Source organism: Lynx rufus, unplaced genomic scaffold, assembly GCF_022079265.1.
Source record: "Lynx rufus isolate CCGP_SWC_20201006 ecotype Redwood Valley unplaced genomic scaffold, mLynRuf1.p SCAF_2, whole genome shotgun sequence".
Taxonomy (NCBI): domain Eukaryota; kingdom Metazoa; phylum Chordata; class Mammalia; order Carnivora; family Felidae; genus Lynx; species Lynx rufus.
This window is the reverse complement of record NW_025814834.1, coordinates 198,150,158-198,173,349: the sequence shown is the minus strand read 5'-3', so window position 1 is coordinate 198,173,349 and position 23,192 is coordinate 198,150,158. Positions and strand designations below refer to the sequence as shown.

At 49.7% G+C, this 23,192-nt stretch overlaps 1 protein-coding gene across 1 annotated transcript; it reads left to right on the top strand.

Moving 5' to 3' along the window:
• The first annotated feature begins 702 nt into the window (after positions 1–702).
• Positions 703–21,965, top strand: LCK (LCK proto-oncogene, Src family tyrosine kinase). Its single transcript, XM_047083532.1, has 13 exons — positions 703–817; positions 13,895–14,004; positions 14,279–14,360; positions 14,559–14,649; positions 14,883–14,981; positions 15,102–15,205; positions 15,378–15,527; positions 15,818–15,970; positions 16,116–16,295; positions 18,654–18,730; positions 18,823–18,976; positions 19,060–19,191; positions 21,310–21,965. The coding sequence occupies exons 2-13, from the start codon at positions 13,900–13,902 to the stop codon at positions 21,510–21,512; spliced, it is 1,530 nt and encodes a 509-aa protein (XP_046939488.1). The 5' UTR covers positions 703–817; positions 13,895–13,899; the 3' UTR covers positions 21,513–21,965.
• Positions 21,966–23,192: the final 1,227 nt, after the last annotated feature.

Below are 23,192 nucleotides of genomic sequence, written 5' to 3'. Positions count from 1 at the left end.
TGTGTCCTTGCCTCGTCCTGAATTAGAAATGTCGTCCTAATTAGTGGGGGCTTGCCCTGTCCTCTGTCCACAACAGGGGCTGTGACTCTGTCGTCTTGAAAACGCGGGGTTGTCCTGCCTGCTTCCTTAAACAGACTGTTGTCCAGCATTCTGTCTATAAGAAGGGGGTTATTAGCCTACCCTCTGACTCTAATAAAGGTATCGTCCCGAGCCCTGAGATGGCATGACTTGTTTTGCCATAGTTATTTGTTAACCTGACATCTGACTGTAACATAAGGTGGTCTGTTCTCCAATGATTGAACAGGGAGAGCGCTCTCTCCTCTGACTCCAAAGTCCCTCTCTTAGACTGTAATGAAAAGGTCACTCAGCTCTCAGACTGTGACAGCAGTGCCACTTGTCTTTCACCAAAAGCCGAGTGTATGTCTGCTTGCCCCTTGCTCATTGAGATATAAAGGCTGCCCTTGAATCTCTTGTCCAGGTTGCCCCCGGGGGGCAGGAGGGAGGTTCCATCAGGTACCCTTTCTTCAGCTCTAAGAGCCCCCCTCCGGTGGGCTGGAGATGTAAAGGACCCCCAGGGGCTGAGGAGCTGGGGGCTATGGCAGCAGGAAGCTTGGGGTGCTGGAGGCTTGTGGTTGGGCTGCTGGGGCCCCGGTTGGCTGCGGAGCCCTTAGGAGGAGGCAGGAAGTCAGGGTGGGACGTGGGCGCGCTAAGACAGGCGGTGGCTACCTCGGCGAGGGGAGCTGAAACTGTGTGTGAGCTGCCAGGCTAGGCCAGGAGGACCATGTGAATGGGGCTGGAGGGCTCCTGGGCTGGGCAGGTAAGGAGTACTGGGAACAGGGGTCTAGGACTGTGGTGGGAGGACCGACTGGGGGAGGGTGGTGCTGCACCCGGGCATGGGGCGCGGCTCCCTGGGTATTCAGCAGCCCTACAGGCGGGGCAGGGGGATCGAAAAGCCTCACTAGAGGTCAGGTGGGCGGCGTGCGGTACAACGGGAGGCCCCCTTTCCTACGTAGCTCTTGCCTCTCGCCTCTGCCACGCTGTCTGCACTGGTCCCTCCCTCACTGGGAGCATCTTCTTGGAGATCTGGCGCATGTACTGTCAGGTGTTGAAAAGGCCTTCAGAAATCCCCAAGTCCAGTCCCTGATCCCATTGATGGATGAGCCTCCTGAGGCCCAGAGAGGGCAAACGCCCCCTCCTTGCAGCCACTCAGCAAGGCAGTGGCAGAGTCAGGCCCTGGGAGAGGGTGGTGGCCTAGGCTAGGACTGCCCCCCACCCCACTGGGCAGGGTGATGATGGTCAGTCTTGAGTCAGGGGATCCAGGAATCCTGCTGATGGCTGGGACAGACCCCAGTGACAAGCATCTTCTGAGAAAGAGAGAGAGAGAGAGGGATTGAGACAGAAGAGTCACCCAGAGCATCCAGATGGACACGTGACAAGTGATTTTAGCCTCAGTGACCAGCAGTGCTGGAGAGCCTGGGGTGTCTCCTATTGGGAGCACATGGATGCAGGAGGGCGGGGATGGGGCCTCCAGGGTAGAAGCATCTGACCAGAGGCTGGGAAGTTGAAGGAGAGAGAATGGAAAGGAAAGGGCAGAGGAAAGGCTATTTTTATCCCAGACAGGGGCACAGTCGGCCCTGGGTAAGGAACGTCCACGCTTCCATCTGGAAAGTTGCCATTCCTGCCCCTGCCAAGTGTCACAGGATGTCCTTCCCCACCCCACCCCACCCCTTGCTCTCTCTGGCCTCAGCACACCACCCCACCCCCCCCCACCTGCATGTACAGGGCCAGCTGGTACTGCAGATTGCTGCTTCAAACCCCGGGAAGGTGGAGGCCCAGGTAGGCATAGTCAGCTACCTGCCCACCCCCTCACTTTCTAACTCTGAGCCTTCAGTTTATGGGGGGCATCCCAGTGTGAGCCAGACTTTCCAGGGTCCCCCTACCCCACCCTCCACTGCTGGAGTTTTCCTTGACACACGATTTCCACCTAGTGTGTCCCAGTCTTTCTCTCGTCCCCAAGCCCGATGCCTGTAGCCTTTTGTGAGGGCTGGAGAACATGCTGGCTCTCCCTGTGCCTCGGGGGGGGGACCCATCCGCACCCTGGACCTGCACCCCCTCATTCTGCCAGCATGTGCTGAGAGATGACGCAGGGCCCCTCGCCCTCCAGGCTCAGGGACAGAGGTTCTTCTCAAAGGGTAAAGGGCCAAGTGATGGGGCAAGAGAATGAGATAAGGGCCGAGACTACAGAAGACTTCCCTTGGGTGACCTGGAAGGCTCCCTGGAAGAGTCAACACCGTTGTGAGAAGGGCAAAGGCCCTTTTTGGAAAGCACCTATGACAGGAGCCAAGGTCACTGTCCCTGGTTTCTGTTTCTTGGGTACCATGAGGGTAGCGCAAAACCAAACACCAGAGAGTAGATGGGTATGGTGTAGTGCAAAGAACATAGGTTTCAGGAACAGGCCGACCCAGGTACAATTCCGGGGCTGGCATTTCCTCAAATGGTATTGCCTTCATCTCTCCAGACTCCAAACTCCAGATCATTAATCTGTAAAGAGGCAATAATCAATTTCTCCCTTACAGACTGTTTGTGGGGCCTGTCATGTGCCCTGGGTTGTACTGGACACATAGTAGGTGCTTAACGGAGGTTAGGCAGTCCCTCCTCCCGTAAATGGTGCACCAAAAGGAGAGCTGTTCACACCCAGAATTACACCTACTCAGCACCTTGGCAGGCCAGTGAACCCCGTCCCCTCACACTTGTGGTATAGCTTTGCAAATGAGCTTGTTTCCTGTGTATGGTGGGTGTGAGAATTCTAGGCTGAGCCACAGGGTCTACTTTAGAGGAGAGTCCCCCCAACAGCTTCAACACACACACACACACACACACACACACACACACGCACGCACTCCCTATCCCAAACACCAGACATATCATCAGACATTGCGTGTGTGCATATGTGGGCAGAAGCAGAGTCAGGGTCTCCACACACAACACACATTGGATCTTACAAGGCTATACATCCCCCCACAGGCTGATGACTTCAAGGCCAAGCTCCGTTTAGTGAAAGCAATGCCGAGGGGAGCTGGGTGTGAGGGTGGGATGGGGGCAGGCAAGACCAAGATACCATCATCCAGGGATGTGGCCAAACTCCAGTGTTGGCTTAAAGTGCCTGGTGCTGCGTTTCCAACACTTGTTCTGAAGAACAGCAGTTCACGGGGTGCCTGGGTGGCTCAGTCGGTTGGGTGTCTGAATTCAGCTCAGGTCATGATCTCACAGTTTGTGAGTTCGAGCCCCTTGATGGGCTCTGTGCTGACAGCTCAGAGCCTGGAGCCTGCTTCGGATTCTGCGTCTCCCTCTCTCTCTACCCCTCCCCTGCTCATGTTCTGTCTCTCTCTCTCTCTGTCTCTCCCTCTCAAAAATAAACATTAAAAAATATTAAACAACAACAACAATAATAAAACACCAGTCTCATGAAGCACCTGGAGAGAAAATGGTCTTGGGGCCAAATCCACATGGCCTCAGCTACCAACCAGCCCAACCCATGTTAATTTCATAGTCAATGTCAGCTTGTAAAAGCTTTGAAAGTTCCCCCAGAGTAGGGGCCTGATTGATTTTGTCCAACTCATCATTTCCCAAACTTCTTTGGTCACAGAACCTTTTCTCCCCCCGATCATCTATTCCACGCCTACTTTTCTTGTGATAGGGAGAGGAACAGAAGAGTAGGCTGTACAGTGAATCCTCCTCGAACGATCGTATCTCTTGGCAGGGTTTTTGCATTGGTGGTGGGGTTTTTTTTGTTGTTTTTTTGTTTTCCAGTGACAAAATTAGCACACGGCTGTTACAAAAAATTCAAACGGTACAGAGGCATGAACAGAAATATAAGAAACACAGCCCCCTCCAACCTCACTTCTGGGATGTGTTCACCACGAACAGTTTCCAGAGTTTCCTATGTGTGGCTGCTGACAAGTGTCGTGGTTAGAAGCCCAGGCTCTGGAGGTAGACCAAGGTTCAAATCACCACTCTACCACTTACTTATTTGTTATGAGGCCTCAAACAAATCGTTTTACCTCATTTGTGCCTCAGTTTTTGCATGTGTAAAATGGGGCTCATTATAGCATTTACTTGATAGGATTAGTATGAGAATTACATGGAAACATGCAAATAAAGTATTAGCACAGAACCTGGCTTAAAAGAATCCCCGTATAGATGCCCATTTACATGCAAATAGGCTTCCATTCTACATTCTGTTCTGTAACTTGCTCGCCATGTTTTTTGGTCTTGGGTTTTTTGCTTGCCATGTTATAACTGGGATGTCTTTCCATGTCAATACCTGGAGACGGTCCTTCTCTCTTCAACAGCTTCAGCTAACCGTTCACTTGGTAAATGGGTAATGGTGGTGATTTTGAAATGCTACTTCCTGACAAGTATTGCTGTTTTGCGTTGCCAGTGTTGTTGTGAGTCATAGACATTACCAATCAGTAAGGTGAAGACAGGCCTATGGCCTCCTGGGAAAATGGAGTGATCTGCTAGAGGGGCACCCACCTCTGTCAGAGAGGGCAGGGCCAAAAGGACAGGAACCTCTTGACCTGCTCACCTCTGTGTCACCAGCGCTAGAACAGAGCTTGGCACAGAGAGATATCCGTGCAACTTTTGTCAGTAGGCTGACCAGTTAAGAAGATTGTCCCTCCATGGGGCACCTGGGTGGCTCAGTTGGTTGAATGTGTGACTCTTGATTTTGGCTCAGGTCCTGATCTCAGAGTTCATGAGATCGAGCCCCGCATCGGGCACCTGCTTGGGATTCTCTTTCCCTCTCTCTCTGCCCCTCATCTGCTTGCATGTGCTCTCTCTCTCTCTCAAAATAAATAAATGAACATTAAAAAAGAAAGAAAGAAAGAAAATTGTCCCTCCTCTAACTCACCAACAGAGGTCTAAGCCCAAAGCTCTGGCTCATGTTGTAGCATTTCCCAAAATATGGCCTGTGCACCACTGATGTAGGTGAGTGATATTAGGGGGTAATGAATTTGAATTTACAGATGATATTATGAATTTGTTTTAATGTATCCTGATTTCTGTTTATGGATGGTGATACTGATTTTCCATTTATGGTAGATAAATATATTCCATTTTAGGTAAATATATTCAAGGTGAAAAGGTGGTCTATGGAAATGCTCAAAATCACAAAGGAAAAGGAAAATAATTGATAATAGCTAATATTAGCGTTTAGACTGGAAAATGTTTAAGGCTGATGTAATGAAATGCTCATGTTAGCCGCGAATGATAGAGTTGACCTTTAAACAACAGGGTTGTTGGGCTCCCACCCCACGTAGTCGAAAATCTGCGGTGTATAACGTTCAGCTGCCCAAAGACTTAACTACAGTTGACCCTTAACTACATACAGTCAGGGGCGCTGACTACCCGCATAGTCAAAAATACCTGCACTGGGGTGCCTTGGTGGCTCAGTTGATTAAGCGGCCGACTTCGGCTCAAATCATGATCTCATGGTTCATGAGTTCGAGCCCCACATTGGGCTCTGCTGACAGCTCAGAGCCTGGAGCCTGTTTCAGATTCTGTGTCTCCCTCCCTCTCTACCCCTCCCCTGCTCACACTCTGTCTCTCTCTCAAAAAAAAAAAAAAAAAAAAAAACATTCAAAGAAAATCCTGGTGTAACTTTGATCCCCCTAGGACTTTACTAATAGCCTACTGTTGACTAGAAGCCTTACTGATAACATAAACAGTTGGTTAACACATATTTTGTCCATTTTTATTTATTTGTTTATTTTTTATTTTTAGAGAGCGAGCACAAGCAAGGGAGAGGGGCAGAGGGAGAGAGAGAGAGAGGAAGAGAGAGAGAGGGAAAATCTTTTTTTTTTTTTAAGCTTATTTATTTACTTTGAGAGAGAGAGTGCAAGTGAGGGAGGGGCCGAGAGAGAGAAAGAGAGAGAGGGAGAGAGAGGGAGAAAGAGAGAATCCCAAGCAGGCTCCACACTGATGGTGCAGATGTGGTACAGATGTAGGGCTGGAACTCACCAACTGCAAGATCATGACCTGAGCCGAAGATGGACGCCCAATGGACTAAGCCACCCAGGTGCCCCGAGAGAGAATCGTAAGCAGGTTCCACCCTGAGCAGGGCTTCTATCTCAGGGCTCAATGCTATGACCCTGGGATCATAACCTGAGCTGAAATCAAGAGTTGGATGCTAGGGGCGCCTGGGTGGCGCAGTCGGTTAAGCGTCCGACTTCAGCCAGGTCACGATCTCACGGTCCGTGAGTTCGAGCCCCGCGTCGGGCTCTGGGCTGATGGCTCGGAGCCTGGAGCCTGTTTCCTATTCTGTGTCTCCCTCTCTCTGCCCCTCCCCCGTTCATGCTCTGTCTCTCTCTGTCCCAAAAATAAATAAACGTTGAAAAAAAAAATTAAAAAAAAAAAAAAAGAGTTGGATGCTCAACCCAATGAGCCACCCAGAGGCTCCAGATTAACTTATATTTTGCATGTTATATGTTTTATACATTGTATTGCTACAATAAAGGAAACTAGAGAAAAGAAAGTGTTATTAAGAAAATCATAAGGAAGACAGACCACCTGGCTGGCTCAGCCGGTAGAGCATGCGACTCTCGATCTTGGGGTTGTAGCTTCGAGCCCCATGTTGGGTGTAGAGGTTACTTAATAAAATCTTTGGGGGCGCCTGGGTGGCGCAGTCGGTTAAGCGTCCGACTTCAGCCAGGTCACGATCTCGCGGTCCGTGAGTTCGAGCCCCGCGTCAGGATCTGGGCTGATGGCTCGGAGCCTGGAGCCTGTTTCCGATTCTGTGTCTCTCTCTCTGCCCCTCCCCCGTTCATGCTCTGTCTCTCTCTGTCCCAAAAATAAATAAACATTGAAAAAAAATTAAAAAAAAAAAAAAAATCTTTGGAAAAAAAAAGAAAGGCAAAATCATAAGGAAGAGGAAATACACTTATAGTACTCTACTGTAAAATATCCACATATAAGTGGAGCCCCACAGTTCAAAGCCCTGTTATTCAAGGGTCAGGTGAACTTTCATGTACGTAGTTCTCCCTATGTGCCAAGCACATGCTAAACGCTTTATTTATGGGATCATCTATATCTCACATATAATGCTTACAACAGCCCTCCGTGGAGATCCTGTTTTAGTTCCCATTTTGCAGATGAAGGAATGGAGAGAGGCTCAGAGAGGTTTAGTAACCTGCCCAGAGGCCCTCTGCCATTACGGTCAAGCCACTCTCAGTTTCGTGAGAATAAATTCATCTTGTTTGCATTTAAGAGAAAGCTTATCTTTTTTGTTCTCTGTGGTTTAAAAAAAAAAAAAGGGGGGGTGTTATATCACAAAGGAACTCAGGACACATCCCTGTTCTATCCGTTAGAAATTATTTACCATGCCTACCAACCCTGATTCCTAAGTACCATGGATGAGGGTTCTGCGTAGGCCTCCATAGGCAAGGCTGTTCATTGAACATATACAACCGTGCTAACAACCAAATCTTGGTCAAAGGAAAAGGCCAAGAAAATGTTTTAAATGATTCCTGACAGATTTTGCCACAAGGTGGCCCAAAGTACCACAATGGTCTGCATTGGAATAGCCTGTCTGCTCTTGACCAAGAATTCCTGGCAAGAAGCTGGCACACATTTTGGACAGAATGTTCAATAAATGAATAGGTTTACGGTTTAGGGGAGAAAAAGTGTTGCCCTTTTTTTTTTCTTCTTCAAGGGGACAAAACACATTCTAGGCAGCCAGGCGAGATAATGTCTATGGAGTTGATAAAGGTGAACAGGTTGGCAAAAATCAGAACTCATGGTGATATGAGCCCTAGACAGCCCTGGGTTTAGACAATCCAGTCCAGGAGCTGCACAGAGCCTGGGATTTTTGATCAGTTCCACACAGTGTGAGCAGGGCCACTGCTGCATGTGTTGGGCACTATGCTGAGGGTCATGAAGGGGTGGGGACTGACATCTAGCCCTCGCTCTACTCTCCAAGTTTGAAACCCCAGGGAGGGGTGGCTCTTTATAATTGGCACAAAGTGCTCTGTGGACCATGGGCAGCTTTGAATTTGACCGAGAACATTACAGACCCTAGTCAGAGGAGGTCTAGATCTATAAAATTCCTGCTATTGACCTCGAATTCCGGAGTTGGGAGAAGAGAATGTCCTGTTTCACTCACCCCAGAATCTGCCCTCATTGCTGGTGCTGAGAGCCCTGGGGATTCTCTGGATGTTTTGTCTTCATCTTCTTTTCCTTTCTTTCAGACAATGAGACATTTATATTAAGATTTAATTTTGATTTTCTTTTTACTGGCCTCGTTTCTTAACCTGATTAGATTATTTTGGCTACCCAGCAATCTTTGTCAAACTAAGACCAGAAGGATGGGACCCACATTGTGTATAAATAGATGTATGCATATATGATCTCACAACTACACAGGGACAGGCACAAACTATACATACCCCCATTCTGTGATACATCCGTCTGCACAAACAGCCTTGGACAAGCCCATGGGTATGCACACATAAGCACGATGTTCACAGAATCATCCGCCTTCATATACGCAGACTTGCATTCACCAATTGGCTAAATGTACACTCAGAAACATGCATTCTAGGTGGAAGGAGAATCGTCTTGCAGAAAAAGGCCTTTGTTAATAGCACAATGATCAAAGTTTTGATGAAGAGCGGTTCCCCACCCTGTCAGACCTCCTCCCCTGCCCTGTTTCCTCCATGGCCCCTCAGGATCCTCCACCCTCTTTAGAGGACTTCCCAAGGAGTAAAGAGTAGAGGAGAAAGCTTGGTAGGTAGCCTTATCTGAGTTTCACCTCTGCCTAGAGTCCTCATGTGCTATTGGGAAAATCACTCAACCTCTCTGATCCCCCAGAGTCTCCACCTTTAAAACAAGGCTGGTGGGGCGCCTGGGTGGCTCAGTCGGTTGAGCGGCCGACTTCGGCTCAGGTCATGATCTCACAGTCCGTGAGTTCGAGCCCCGCGTCGGGCTCTGTGCTGACAGCTAAGAGCCTGGAGCCTGCTTCAGATTCTGCGTCTCCCTCTCTCTGACCCTCCCCTGTTCATGCTCTGTCTCAAAAATAAATAAACGTTAAAAAATTAAAAAATAAAAATAATACAAGGCTGGTAAATTACACCAGTGCTTCTAAGCTCTTCCCTCCCAGGCTTCTTTGCCCTTTTTCCTTGTTGTCGTCCCCCCCCACCCCCCAGGTCTCATGGTTTTGAAGTTACTTTGTTTAGGTGCTCATTTTCTTGTTTTCTAATTTAAATTTTAATCAGAGACTTAATCAAGTATGCATTGAAGAAACCATCACATAATTTGTCAAACTAAGAAACAAATTATAGTGCAATTTCCCTTCAGGCTTTTTGAAATACTGAAATAATCTGCAGGCCTCCAGCATCATCCTGGGGCCTCCCAGAAACATGGAGCTCCCAGTAGCTGGGAGCCACTCACCAAAATCCTCTCTGGCATTGTCGGACCCCAAGGTCTCATGATGGCTGCCTGGCCCTACATTCCACAGCTTAGACTTTTGTAGAGGGCTGGATGTGCTACCTGCTGCTGGAGGCCTCCAGGAGCACAGGACAAGCCACAGAGGAAATTCTGGGGTCAGATTCCCCAGAAGAGTTAGAGTTCCTTTTGGCTTAATCAGGACAGGTTTGACTTCTTCCCCATTCCTGACTCCAGTATATATTTTTATATATTTTTAAATGTTTATTAATTTTTTATTTTTTAATGCTTATTTATTTATTCTGAGAGAGAGAGAGAGGATGAATAGGGGAGGGACAGAGAGAGAGAGGGACAGAGAATCTGACCGAAGTGGGCTCTGTGCTGACAGCAGAGAGCCTGAAGTGGGGCTTGAACCAAGAACTGTGAGATCGTGACCCGAGCATTCGTGGGTTTAAGCCCCGCATCTGGCTGACAGCACAGAGCCTGCTTGGGTCTCTCTCTCTCTCCCTCTCTCTCTGCTCCTCCCCCTACTTCAAAATAAATATACTTGAAAAAAAAAAAACCAACTTTTTTTGACAAAAAAAAAAGTCTGGGGCATCTGAGTGGCTTAGTCGGTTGAAAGTCCAACTTTGGCTCAGGTCATGATCTCACAGCTCGTGAGTTCGAGCCCCGCGTCGGGCTCTGTTCTGACAGCTCAGAGCCTGGAGCCTACTTCAGATTCTGTCTCCCTCTCTCGCTGCCCCTCCCCTGCTCATGCTCTGTCTCTCTGTCTCTCTCAAGGATAAATAAACATTAAAAAAAAATTTTTTTTAATGAATAAATGTTAAATTTTTTTTTTAAAAAAAGAAAAAAGGAAAAGGAAAAAAAAAATGTCTGAAACTTAACTGACTGAGCCACCTAGGCACCCCTGGCCCTAGTAACTAGGGATGTCAGGTCCTCTCTGGTAGGCCCAGATTTAGTCCATGATATAGATCCTGTCTGCATGCTGTCCTGGACCATGGCCCAAGGCCCTGTGGCTCTTTTCCCTTCCCCGCGTGACTCCAGCCTGGACCAGGCACCAGCTTCCAGCCCTGTGATCTCCAGCCTGGATTCCTTCTTTTTTTTTTTTTTATTTATTTTTTTTATATATGAAATTTATTGACAAATTGGTTTCCATACAATCCTTCTGGCCCCTCCACTGGCTTCTCCTCGCTATCGCATCCAAATTCATCCCCTTACCTCAACCCCAAACTTTTCTCATCTGTCTCTTACCCTTTTCTGAAGCCTCTGAGAATGTCAGCCTAGATGGGCCCTACGATCTCAGTCCAACTCCATCTGATGTTGGCTTCTCTATACAGTACAATCAACCTGTGATCTTCCAAGGCCTGTTTGAATATCGCAAACAACGCGATGCTCACGGCCTCACCCATAGCTCAGCTCGTCTTTGGCTGCTTCCAGATTGATATCAGGGCTTCTCTGGAGGCGTTTGCTGCTCATTAGTTCCTAGCCATAATAAAATTAGCTGTCAAAAAGCCATTTACAGCCACAGATGGGTAGACTCTGGTTGAGCAGGATTTCTCGAATGTCTCTCCCCCACACTCCAGGACTCCTCACAGGAGCAGGGAGAGTGAATGTGTATCCTTTTCCTTGAAAGTCTCTTGATTTGGCTTAAAGTTCCACGTACATTTTACATTTTCCTCCACAACAGGTCTATGTTTGCTCAACTCTATGAATAAGGTCAAGTAACACTCATGTTCTGAGAAGACACACACCCATGACTTCTGGTATCCATGAAGGGTCCTGAGTATCTCAGTTTGACAAACATGACTTTCAAGGGAGGCCTGGGTGGCTGAATCGTTTAAGCGTCCAACTCTTGATTTTGGCTCAGGTCATGAGCTCATGGTTCCTGAGATTGAGCCCTGCATCGGGCCCTACACTGACAGTGTGGAGCCTGCTTGGGATATTCTCCCACCCCCTATTTCTACCCCTCCCCCAACCCCCCTCAAAATAAACTTAAAAAAAAAAAGAAAGAAAGAAAGAAAGAAAGAAAGAAAAGAAACATTGGATTATCTACCAATTCCATTCTCCCATCCTCCAAAGTAGGGCCTGGGAGGGCAAAATAAGCAGTGGTGGAAGTCTTTCTAAGCTCTAAACTAAGCTAACATTTGTGCAAGCTTATGAGAAAGGGATACTAAGACCTCTCTGACAGAAAAGGGAAAGTGAAGCTTAGGAAGAATGATTTCAGCAGTCATACAGTAAGCGTCAGAACTGGGGTTTGAACTTAGGTCTCTCTGATTCTGAGGCCCGTCTTCGAGTTTTTTGTTTTGTTTGCTTGTTTATTTTTTAAGATTTTATTTTCAAGTAATCTCTACACCCAGCGTGGGGCTTGAACCCACAACCCTGAGATCAAGAGTCACATGCTCCACCAACGGAGCCAGCCAGGCATCCTGAGTCTTTTTTTTTTTTTTTTTTTGAATTGAGATACAATTGACATGTGTCCTTAAGTCTTGCAAACCAAAAAAATCTCCACTACCCTCCCTCCACTTCTACTTGGTCCCAACATGGATTAGCATCGCCAGCTTTGTTCTGTCCCAAATAGGTTGTGTGAGGTTTTTTTTTTTTTTTTTAAGTTTATTTATTTTTGAGAGAGAGAGAGAGAGAGGATCTTAAACAGGCTCCACTCTCTGTGCAAAGCCCAACGTAGGGCTCAAACTTCATGAACAGTGAGATCTTGACCTGAGCTGAAATCAAGAGTCGGCTGCTTAACTGACTGAGCCACCCAGGCGCCCCTAGGTGGGGTGAGTTTAAGCAGGCCTCTCCGGGCCTGCTTATCTAAGGTTCAGTTTGCTCATCTAAAATCAGAAGTTAGACTTGGTGGCTTCTAAGATCCTGGGAGATGGGATGCATGAATCCTCCGCATACCAGTGAACATTTATTAATGACAACTAGTTCTGGGTGCTGGAGCATTTAGGCAAATAAAGCACAGCTTCTGTTCTGGATGAATCCACCGTCTCATCAAGGGAGTGGGAAATGCAGTGCGACTGACACATAAAATCAGTCCAGTCATGATACTCAGTGCTAAGTTGACAACTCTGTTTGAGTGGAGTGTTGTAGGAGGGCTTCACAGAGTAGGTGATATTTGAGCTGAGCCTGGAAGGTTGAGTTAGTTCAGTAGGTAGACAAGAGAGCATTCAAGGTAGGGGAGCCACACGTGCAAAGGTATGGAGTAAGAAAATAGCATGGGGTGTTTGGAAAAGGCAAGAGTAGATAAAAATGAAGGCTGTGTGAGTGTGAGTGTGAGTGTGTGTGTGTGTGTGTGTGTGTAGCAGAATAGACCATGGAGGTGGATTTGATCTTGATATTAAAGGGTCTTGGGGCGCCTGGGTGGCTCAGTCAGTTAAGCGTCTGCCTTCAGCTCAGGTCATGGTCTCATGGTCTGTGGGTTCAAGCCCCGCGTTGGGCTCTGTGCTGACAGCTTGGAGCCTGGAGCCTGTTTCAGATTCTATGTCTCCCTCTCTCTCTGACCCTCCCCTGTTCATGCTCTGTCTCTCTCTGTCTCAAAAATAAATAAAGGTTAAAAAAAAAGATAAAAAAAAAAATAAAGGGTCTTGAGTGGTTAATTTTATCTGAGGACTAGTGATTTCTAAGCAGTTCAGAGAAGCAGCCCCAGGAAGGAGATGCTCTCAGGACTCCTGGGGGCTTCACAATGAGGCTTCCAGTCTACTCTGTTTCAGGCAGAACAGCCCCACTTGTACCTGTTTTATCTATGAGGTTCTGCGTTCTGCTTGATTTCCATCTGACAAAAAGTTTCCACTGCTTAAGCAAGCAAACAAATAGAAAAGTTATGGTCAATAGTGTCGCTGAAGGTTTTTCTGCTGGTGAGAATCAGAAAGAACCCTCTGAAGGAGACTTGTTGCGGGGGGGTTGGGGGGGCTGGGGCCTGACCGCTGACATTAGGGAGCAGGAGTCTGCCATTTGGCTGGCTTCCTTGGCTAGAAAGGGGAATTGTAAATAGGAGGTGGGGTGCACACACCTCTCTGGTAGGGGAAGATGAAAATTCAGGTCTCCTCCACGGCCTGGGGAAGTGTGTGTGAACTTTAGTAGGTATTCCTCCAACGTGGGGGATGGGCAGAGAGAGAGAGAGAGAGAGAGAGAGAGGGTTGGGGGAGAGGCAGGAAGTGGGCAAGTAGGCTAACAAAGGTAGCTGTGGCGGTTTGCCCACCCCAGGTGGGAGGGCGGGGCCTAGGGCTCAGTGGGGGCCCATGTGTGACTTTACTTGTGGCCTGGGGGCTCAGAGGGAGCACCAGTCTGGAGCTAGGACCTCATTTCAGCTTTTCTGTGGCTGGTGAATGGGGGATGGGGGCCTGACAATCTCAGGTACTTGTGGAAATTCCCAGGGCAAGGCCCTAGGATGTCTGATGTCCGGGAAGTAGATCTTGGGGGAGCCCCTTCAGCCCCCTCTCCATTCCCCCAGGGACCATGGGCTGTAGCTGCAGCTCAAACCCTGAAGATGACTGGATGGAAAACATCGATGTGTGTGAGAACTGCCATTACCCGATAGTCCCACTGGATGGCAAGGCCACGGTAAGAGGCAAGACAGGGGACTGACTTGGCGAGGGAGTCTTGTGGAGGACACAAACCAGGAGAAAGAAACCACCACTGGAATAACAGAGTGGTCTTCTCCCCTTGGAAACAGAAAGGAAAGGAGGCTGAGAGAGGGGAAGGGACTCTTCTGAGTAGCTGGTAAATTCAGGGACAAGACCCAGCCAAGCTGGAGAAGTGAGAACAGTGGGGAGGGGAGCCAGTATCTGACCAGTCTTTTGCTCTCTGACCCCATTTTCACCCCCCCACCCTACAGCTGCCCATGCGGAATGGCTCTGATGTGAGGGATCCACTAGTTACCTACGAAGGCTCCAATCCCCCAGCCTCACCATTGCAAGGTGACCTCACAACCAGTGGGACCTGAAAGTTAAGGCCTGTGGATCCTTGGCTCTTGTCTCCCATCTCCCTATCCACTCTCTACCTTGTCTTGCCTCTCTTGTCCCTGATCTTCGCTGCCCTGTAACTCTTGAATTCTGTGCTTCCAGCCTATCCAGGCTGGTTCTCCCTGACCCCCACCCCCACCCCTGTCTTTACAGACAACCTGGTTATCGCTCTGCACAGCTATGAGCCCTCTCACGATGGAGACCTGGGCTTCGAGAAGGGTGAACAGCTCCGTATCCTGGAGCAGTGAGTGTCCTCTCCACGCCACCCATCCTTGCCCCACGGGAGCGTGGGAGGGAGCAGGGATCCCCTGTACCGCGCGGCCCCTGAGTGGCATGCAGCGGGAGCCCTTGGGACAAAATGGGAGGCTCCGTAGTGCCGGGCTGGAGGCTGGGGTGGCATGGTGTAACTGGGGGCTTTGAAGGTTTCCAGCCGAATCCAAGGCCACGCCGACCCCACTGACTGCCTCTGTCGCGCAGGAGCGGCGAGTGGTGGAAGGCGCAGTCCCTGACCACGGGCCAGGAAGGTTTCATCCCCTTCAACTTCGTGGCCAAAGCGAACAGCCTGGAGCCCGAACCGTAAGTGGGGACTCCTCGTGGCGAAGGATGGGAGCTGGGGGGGTAGTGGTGAATGCTTGAGGGCGACGGAGGAAGAAGTGACCAACAACACAAGACTGCCTTCGCTTCTGCCTTGCGCAGCTGGTTCTTCAAGAACCTGAGCCGCAAGGACGCGGAACGGCAGCTCCTGGCGCCCGGGAACACGCACGGCTCCTTCCTGATCCGGGAGAGCGAGAGCACCGCGGGTGAGCGGCTGGGCGGGGCCGCGGGGGCGGGGGCGGGGCGGCCCGGGAGCCGGACCACGGCTCGGAGGTGTGTGCCGCGAGATCCCAGGGAAGGGGCGCGGGACTAGGGGCGCCCTTCGCAGGGCGCACCCTCTCCCTCTTTTTGCACTCGTTCACCCATTCTTTCACCCAGGATCGTTTTCACTGTCCGTGCGGGACTTCGACCAGAACCAGGGAGAGGTGGTGAAACATTACAAGATCCGTAACCTGGACAAAGGCGGCTTCTACATCTCCCCCCGCATCACTTTTCCTGGCCTGCACGAGCTGGTCCGCCATTACACCAGTGAGCCCAGGCAGGAGCCCCTCCGACGTGCGCCTGAGGCGCCTTCACCTGTGCCCCACCAGCCTGCCTCCCCTAAGCTCCTCTGGGGGGGGGGTACCCTCCGCCCCTCTCTCAGCGCGCTCCTTCATTCCCCGCAGTGGGTGAGGTGCGGCACCCGATAGCCCAGGTGTCGGGTGACAGCCTCACACCTCCCCTGCCAGTCTATTTCTCCTTGGCCAAGTGGGGACTGAGTGGCGGCACCGAGTCCCGCCGTATTGACAACCCTAACCCCCCCTCCCTTGTCCTCGCAGATGCTTCGGACGGGCTGTGCACGCGGTTGAGTCGCCCCTGCCAGACCCAGAAGCCCCAGAAGCCTTGGTGGGAGGACGAGTGGGAGGTTCCCAGGGAGACGCTGAAGCTGGTGGAGCGGCTGGGGGCTGGCCAGTTCGGGGAGGTGTGGATGGGTGAGTGAAGCCTTCCGGGACTGCAGGGGAAGGGGAGAAGGGGAGGCTTCCGCTCAGGTCGTGAGAGTCCCCAGAGAGTGTCCAGGGAGCTACCTGGCTCTGGGTGCTCCGGCTCCCAGTGACTCCCCAGCCCTCCCCGCCCCAGGGTACTACAACGGGCACACAAAGGTGGCAGTGAAGAGCCTGAAGCAGGGCAGCATGTCCCCCGACGCCTTCCTGGCCGAGGCCAACCTCATGAAGCAGCTACAACACCAGAGGCTGGTCCGGCTCTACGCGGTGGTCACCCAGGAGCCCATCTACATCATCACGGAATACATGGAGAATGGTGGGTGCCGCCACTGTCATTGACCGCTGGGGGGCGCTGACATATTCCCTCTGCTCCTGAATAGAGGATGGAGGAGATCTGCCATTTCGCCGGGCTCAGCACTGAGGGTTTCTTGTTTTTCTGGGCCTCTAAAGAGTCACCACCAGGGACAAGAAGAGGGTGTGACGTCTGAGCCTGTCTAGGAGCACAGGCTAAAGTGGAAGGCTCTGGAAGAGCTTTGACTTCTCATCTTCCCTGACCTGCAGTCCTGTTTGCCTTTTTCAAAGCTCTCCCTTGATCTCAGGATGCTTGATTTCAACGTTTATTTATTTTTGGGACAGAGAGATACAGAGCATGAACGGGGGAGGGGCAGAGAGAGAGGGAGACACAGAATCAGAAACAGGCTCCAGGCTCCGAGCCATCAGCCCAGAGCCTGACGCGGGGCTCGAACTCACGGACCGCGAGATCGTGACCTGGCTGAAGTCGGACGCTTAACCGACTGCGCCACCCAGGCGCCCCACAGGATGCTTGATTTCAAACGAGTGTGTCCCTAGCCCCATTTCTATCTTCCTTTTGACCCAGAGCCTTGGGAGGGCAGATCTGCCCCAAATCCCTCTCTTTCAGTTCTAGGTGAGCCCCTTGCCCTTCTTTGGACAGATGGAGAGCCCCCAGGGAGGTGGATAAAAGTTTCTAGGTCCACCTTTGCCACCAATTTGCTGTGTGACTCAGGCCAAGTCCCTGTCCCATCCCTGGTGCTCATTTTTCCCAAGTGTAACATCAGAAATCTAAACGGGCTCACCCAAAAATAATTTAGAGTAGTCCTTAAGGGTTCTAGGATCTGACTGCCTTTATTAGAATCTTGCCTTCGTGATTGTGTGGCCTTGGGCCGATCACTTCACTTCCCTCTGCTATGGCTTCCTCATCTATAAAATGGTGGTAGTAATGCAATGGTAACTTTTTCATAGGGCCTTTGTGAGGATGAAAGAGTCAGTGTATATGGAGCAGACAGAATAGTGTCTGTTCAATAAATTTGTTGTCATCTGGCTCAGATTCTTTGGGAGTATAAGATCTGTCACTCTTTTGGCTAGTGGATTCTGGAAGTGGCAAATAGGTTTTACCATGTGGGCCAACTTCAGATGGTAGTTGCTTGAAGTTCTGTGTTGAGGAGGATGCTGAGGCTCATTGGAAATAAGTGCTGGGGTTGATGACCAGCATCTGCCATGGACCGGATGCAGGAGCGGCAGTTCATGCAATGTATTTACTGTGTCTGGGTGAGGCTTTTATCTTTGGTGACTAATTCAGCACTCATAATAGGACACTGAGGTTGCTGCTGTCTTTAAATGCTTATTTATTTATTTTGAGAGAGAGAGAGAGAGCAGGGGAGGGGCAGAGAGAGAGAGAGAGAGAGAGAGAATGAATCCCAAGCAGGCTCACACTGTCATTGCAGAGCCTGATGCAGGGCGGGATTCCACGAACCGTGAGATCATGACCTGAGCCGAAATCAAGAGTCAGACGCTTAACTGACTGAGCCACTCAGGCACCCCAGGTTGCTGCCATCTTTACCCAGGCTTTTAATCTCTTGAGAAGGGCTAGCAATTACTAGCTCCGTTCTAGTAGCTTCCATCCCTGGTCATCTCTTAGTCACCCTCTATTACCAGATGTGGTCCCTCAGGCCCCCAGGCACCTCTTTCCATACTCCATTGAATACATTCAGCACACATTTATCACTGCTTACTTTGGGCTAGGCACTGGGAGCACAGATGGACAAAACAATGTTCCTGCCATCAGGGAAAACTCATTTTAGTTATGTGGCATAAACTCTAGGAAAACCAGAGTTTCGCCATGGGAAAATTCCAGCATGCCATGGGGAATGTAGATAATGATGCAATTTATTAGGCCTGGTAGGACCTAGAGAGGCTTCCTAGAGGAATAGTCTTGCTGGGCCATGAAAGAAAAGTAGAATTTTTAGCAGGCAGAGATGGGACAAAAGAGACTTTGGGGTGAGAGCCCAGTGGTCTATATGAAAAACCTCAAAATTGTCTAGGGTGGATAGAGTGAAAGAGGCCGAAGGGGAGGAAAGAGAAGCAACTATGAATGTGGACTGTGCAGGGCTTTGGACATGGGGCAGGACATTGAGCTCTACCTCATTGGTGATAAGAAGCTTACAGACTTCTCCAAGCATACCCCATCCTAGTCCCTGGGAAAAGACTTCGTGTATCCTGGGCATCCTCACCCTGAATGCACACTTGTCCATTCTCACCCCTTACTCTTCTTTCCACACGTCAGACACTACTTCTAAATAGCCAGTTAGGGGACAAGGGTCAGGGAGCTTTCTGCTGGGCCAGCTTGAGTTAGCAACTTTTCTGCTTCTGTTCACAGGGAGCCTGGTGGATTTCCTCAAGACCCCTCCAGGCATCAAGCTGACCATCAACAAACTCTTGGACATGGCAGCCCAAGTAAGGAGACTGGGGAGGGGCTGGGCGAGTGCACAGCCCGGTGGGGTAAGGATGTCTGGTCCAGGACTGCTGACCTCCTCTCTGGCCTGCAGATTGCAGAGGGCATGGCATTCATTGAAGAACGGAATTACATCCACCGTGACCTGAGGGCTGCCAACATCCTGGTGTCGGACACCCTGAGCTGCAAGATTGCAGACTTTGGCCTAGCACGCCTCATTGAGGACAATGAGTACACAGCCAGGGAGGGTAGGTGTGGGATACAAGGGAAGTCTGGGGCCTGCAGGGTCTGGCCAAACAGACCCAGGTGACCTCACTCTGCCTCCCTCCAGGGGCCAAGTTTCCCATTAAGTGGACAGCACCAGAAGCCATTAACTACGGGACATTCACCATCAAGTCGGACGTGTGGTCTTTTGGGATCCTACTGACGGAGATTGTCACCCATGGCCGCATCCCTTACCCAGGTCAGGGCCAAGGGCAGGAGCTGAAAGAGTAATGGGGACGAGCAGCAAATCTATGTCTTTCTACTTACTTCATCTGTCCCTGGTTCAGAATCTGAATCTTTCTAACTGCTTCTCCTGTATTCACTGAGGACTCCAGCAAGCCCAGTCAGGTGCCACATCTCCCAGGGCTAGCGTCCATCTCTGTGTCGATTTCTCTCCTGCTTCAATAATCCCAGCTCTTTTCTTTAGTTCAGACACAGGCAGCCTAGGATGGTAGAAGAGGATCTGGCTCGAAGGCAGGAATCCTGCCTTTATTACCAGATCTGCCATTCAGGCCAACTTTCTGTTTGAGTTTGATCAGATCATGCTTTCTTTCCCCATCTGTAAATTATGAGGTTAGAACAGTACCTGGCCCATACTAAGCACTTAAGAGTGTTAGGTTTTATTATTAATCATCATTTTCAGCAAGTGACTTTAGGCAGGTGACTTTACCTCTCTGAGCCTCAGTTTCCTGATATGAAAAATGAGACTGTCTGTAAAACAGTGTGACTCCCTGTAGGTGCTCACTAAATGCTGACTTCCCTTTCCTCCGAAACTTTCCATCTAAAGAATGAGAGAGACATGTAAACAACTAATTCCTACCCTCTAGCTTCTGCACAAAGTCCTTTACCCCTGAATTCAGCCAAGACGGATGGAATTTTTTTTAAAGTAACTTGCTAGGAAACTATGGGGAAAGGAAATGGAACACAAAGACAGAGCAGAGAGGTCACGGAGCACAGTGGCCAGATACGCAGAAGCTTCACATAGCCCGGGAGCAACATGTACAGAACTTTGCTCCTAGGAAGGTAAAAGTACCTTAGAATCAGGTGAGAACCTGAAGGACTTCCCTGCCCGGGATTTGCCCCATCACAGAGTCCAAGGGCAGCACTGGGGCTAGAACCACACTCCAGTCATCCTGCCAAGTGTCCTCACTGCCCCTCCACTGGGCCCATAGAGGTGAACCCATAGAGAATTTCTCTTTTAGAAGAAACAAAGCATTGGGGCAGCTGGCTGGCTCAGTCAGTAGAGCATATGGCTTTTGATCTCAGGGTCATGTGTTCAAGCACTACATTGGGCATACAGCCTACTTAACAACAACAACAACAACAACAACAACAACAACAACAACAAAACAGCAACAAAAGCATTACAAGTATGATGGCAACAGAAGTATGGCAACAGAAATGTGGCTTCAGGGTCAAGGAGACAATGAGGAGTAATGGGGACCTGGGTGAACCTGGGTGAGCATCTATTCCAGAGGATGGTTGCTACTAAGACATAGGGACCCCCAAAACAGATCCTTTCTTTTTTCAAAAGCCAAAACTTGAAATTTGAGGAAAATTTGCCCATATCCAAATATCAGTGATTGATTCAAATTGTTGAAAGACACTATAGGGACTAAACCGAAGTAGATCTATGGGCTATATTTAAGCTGGGTGTTGACTGTGAGTTTGCACTCTCGCCTCTAGCCATGGGTGTTTAGTTCACTGGTCTATGTCCTTGAATTTCCGGGTTTTAAAGGAAGTGGCCTCCAAATTATTTAATCTGGGTCACACAGGGGCCTTTGCTGGGGGGTCCATCTGGTTTCCTGATGCAGCATCTCATGTGCCTGATCCCAAAGCCAGAGAAGCCTCACCACTCTGCTGTCTGTGAGCTCCCATTCTGTCCTGGGCCCTGACCTGCCACCATCTCTCCCCCCCAGATCGTAATACTCAAAGATATTCTTCATGCAGCATCTCTCCAGGCACTATACTTGGTGCTTTATATGCACTCTCACTCCATTTTCATAACAGCTCTATGAAGTAGGAGCTACTATATAATCCATTTCCCAGATGAGGAAACTGAGGCTCAAAGAGGGGAGGTGGCTCACCCCAGGTCTCACATTCAACATCTACGTGTTTTGAGTGCTTAAGCCACAGCAGACACTCCAAGTGGCGTGACTGACACTGGGCAGGTACCTGAAGTATGCTGTTACCATTGGTGAAGACCAAGATCCTTTGGGATTGGTGCTCACACCATACCAGTTAAATATTCTAAACATCATCCCTGCTGTGGGCTTCCAAAGCCCGGATCCTTGATCTTTCTCCTGTCAACCTCTAGGGATGACCAATCCTGAGGTGATTCAGAACCTGGAGCGAGGCTACCGCATGGTGCGACCTGACAACTGCCCAGAGGAGCTATACCACCTCATGATGCTGTGCTGGAAGGAGCGGCCAGAGGAACGGCCCACCTTTGACTACCTGCGCAGCGTGCTGGAGGACTTCTTCACGGCCACAGAGGGCCAGTACCAGCCCCAGCCCTGAGAGGCCTAGCTGGCTGGGGCCTGGAGCCCTACCTCCATCTAGTCAACCTGGCTGGGGGAGATGCAGTTCTTGTGTCTTACCCATGTGGCCTATGCACATATGGACTCTGCATGTGAATCCCAACCCCCGTGTGGCACATATACTTCTTGTGTCTTATACACGGGTTCTGTAGTTGCGTGGGCTCTGCACATGTGTCTTGTACATGTGTGGCATGTGCATATATGACTTGGACACCCATTCAAGTTGTCCCTTTGTGGGTCCTTCTACCTCCCAAGACCACCGGAGAGAAGGGAGACGCCTGTGATTGATACCAGCTTCTGCCCACCCCCCTTTCCTTTCCCCTAGCCATCAAGAAACTCCTTGAAGGCTGGGACCTTATCTAATACCTCTGTGTGCTCCTCCTTGGTGCCTGGCACACATTAGGAGCTCAATAAATGACTCTCTGTTGATGAAGACTGAACATCTCTCAGCTCCCTACTCCCATCTCCTCTTCCTTGGGAGGGAGGAGTGGGGGTTCAAAAGATGGAAAGTAAGTCACCCTGAATTGGGGTGAAAGATGGGATGAGGGGATGTCTGAACTTTTTTCAGCCCTGCTGATTTGGGGGGGGCAAGAGGAAGTTCTTACATTTTGCTGTATGGGCTTTGTGAACTCCTTCAACTCCACCCCTACCCCAAAGGATTAAGTGTGAACCTCTGCGCAGAACCTCCTAGGGAGTGGGTGTGTCCCAGGACCCTCCCCTTCCATTATGTAAGGGCAATAGCTTTTTTTACAATTACTGATTCTGGGGCTAGATTTGTACTCAAATATGTTTTGGTTCACGTTCAAGATGTTTTTGAACACTGAATTAATTTACTCATTTGGCAAATATTTATTGGACATCTACTGTGTACCAGGCATGGTTCTGGGTTCATAGAATATACAGTAGATTAAACAAACAAAATCTCTGTCCTTATGGAGCTTACATTCTAGTAAGGGAAGACAGACAATAAACATCGCCAAGAGTAAATGATACGGTATGGTGCTGAGTGCTAAGGGGAAAATAAAACAGGGTGAGGGAAATTAGGAATGTCATCGCTGGGGGAGGTTTTCAATTTTAAACAGGGTGGTCTGGGAAGGCCTCATTGAGAAGGTGACTTTTGAGCACATATTTGAAGGAAATGAGGGAGTAAGCCACAAGGTATGGGGCAGGAGCAGAGGGGGATGAGCAGCCTGAGGCAGAAGCTTCTTAGGCAAGCTCAGAGACCAAGGTCCTGAATGGGGGAGGGGGGGGCCTGAGGGGCAGAGATCTTGTGTGGCCTGGGGCCTTGTGATCTTTGCAGGAACCATTTCAAGGAGACTTTTCGGGGATTTTTTGCAGAGCCACGACATGATCTGACTTACATTTTAAAAGAATGGCTGCTACTAATGTCTTGAGTTAGTCAATTTATAAAACTGGGAAGATTTTGCATAAATCTCCAGATTTCTAGGCGCCTGGGTGGCTCAGTCGGTTAAGTGTCCAGTTCTTGATTCATGATCTTGTGGTTTGTGAGGTTGGGCCCCAGAGTCGGGCTCTGCCCGGGTAGTGTGGAGGCTGCTTGGGATTCTCTCTCTCTCTTCTCTCTGTCCTGCCTCTGCTTGTGGGCATGCTCTCTCTCTCTCTCAAAATAAATAAATAAACATAAAAAAACACTATAGATTTC

Bases quoted from the DNA above. Each gene is read 5' to 3' on its own strand.
- LCK (XM_047083532.1), top strand. From the start codon at position 13,900: ATGGGCTGTAGCTGCAGCTCAAACCCTGAAGATGACTGGATGGAAAAC. The intron at 14,650-14,882 runs GTGAGTGTCCTC...TCTGTCGCGCAG, and splicing joins CAGCTCCGTATCCTGGAGCA to GAGCGGCGAGTGGTGGAAGG. The intron at 14,982-15,101 runs GTAAGTGGGGAC...TGCCTTGCGCAG, and splicing joins AACAGCCTGGAGCCCGAACC to CTGGTTCTTCAAGAACCTGA.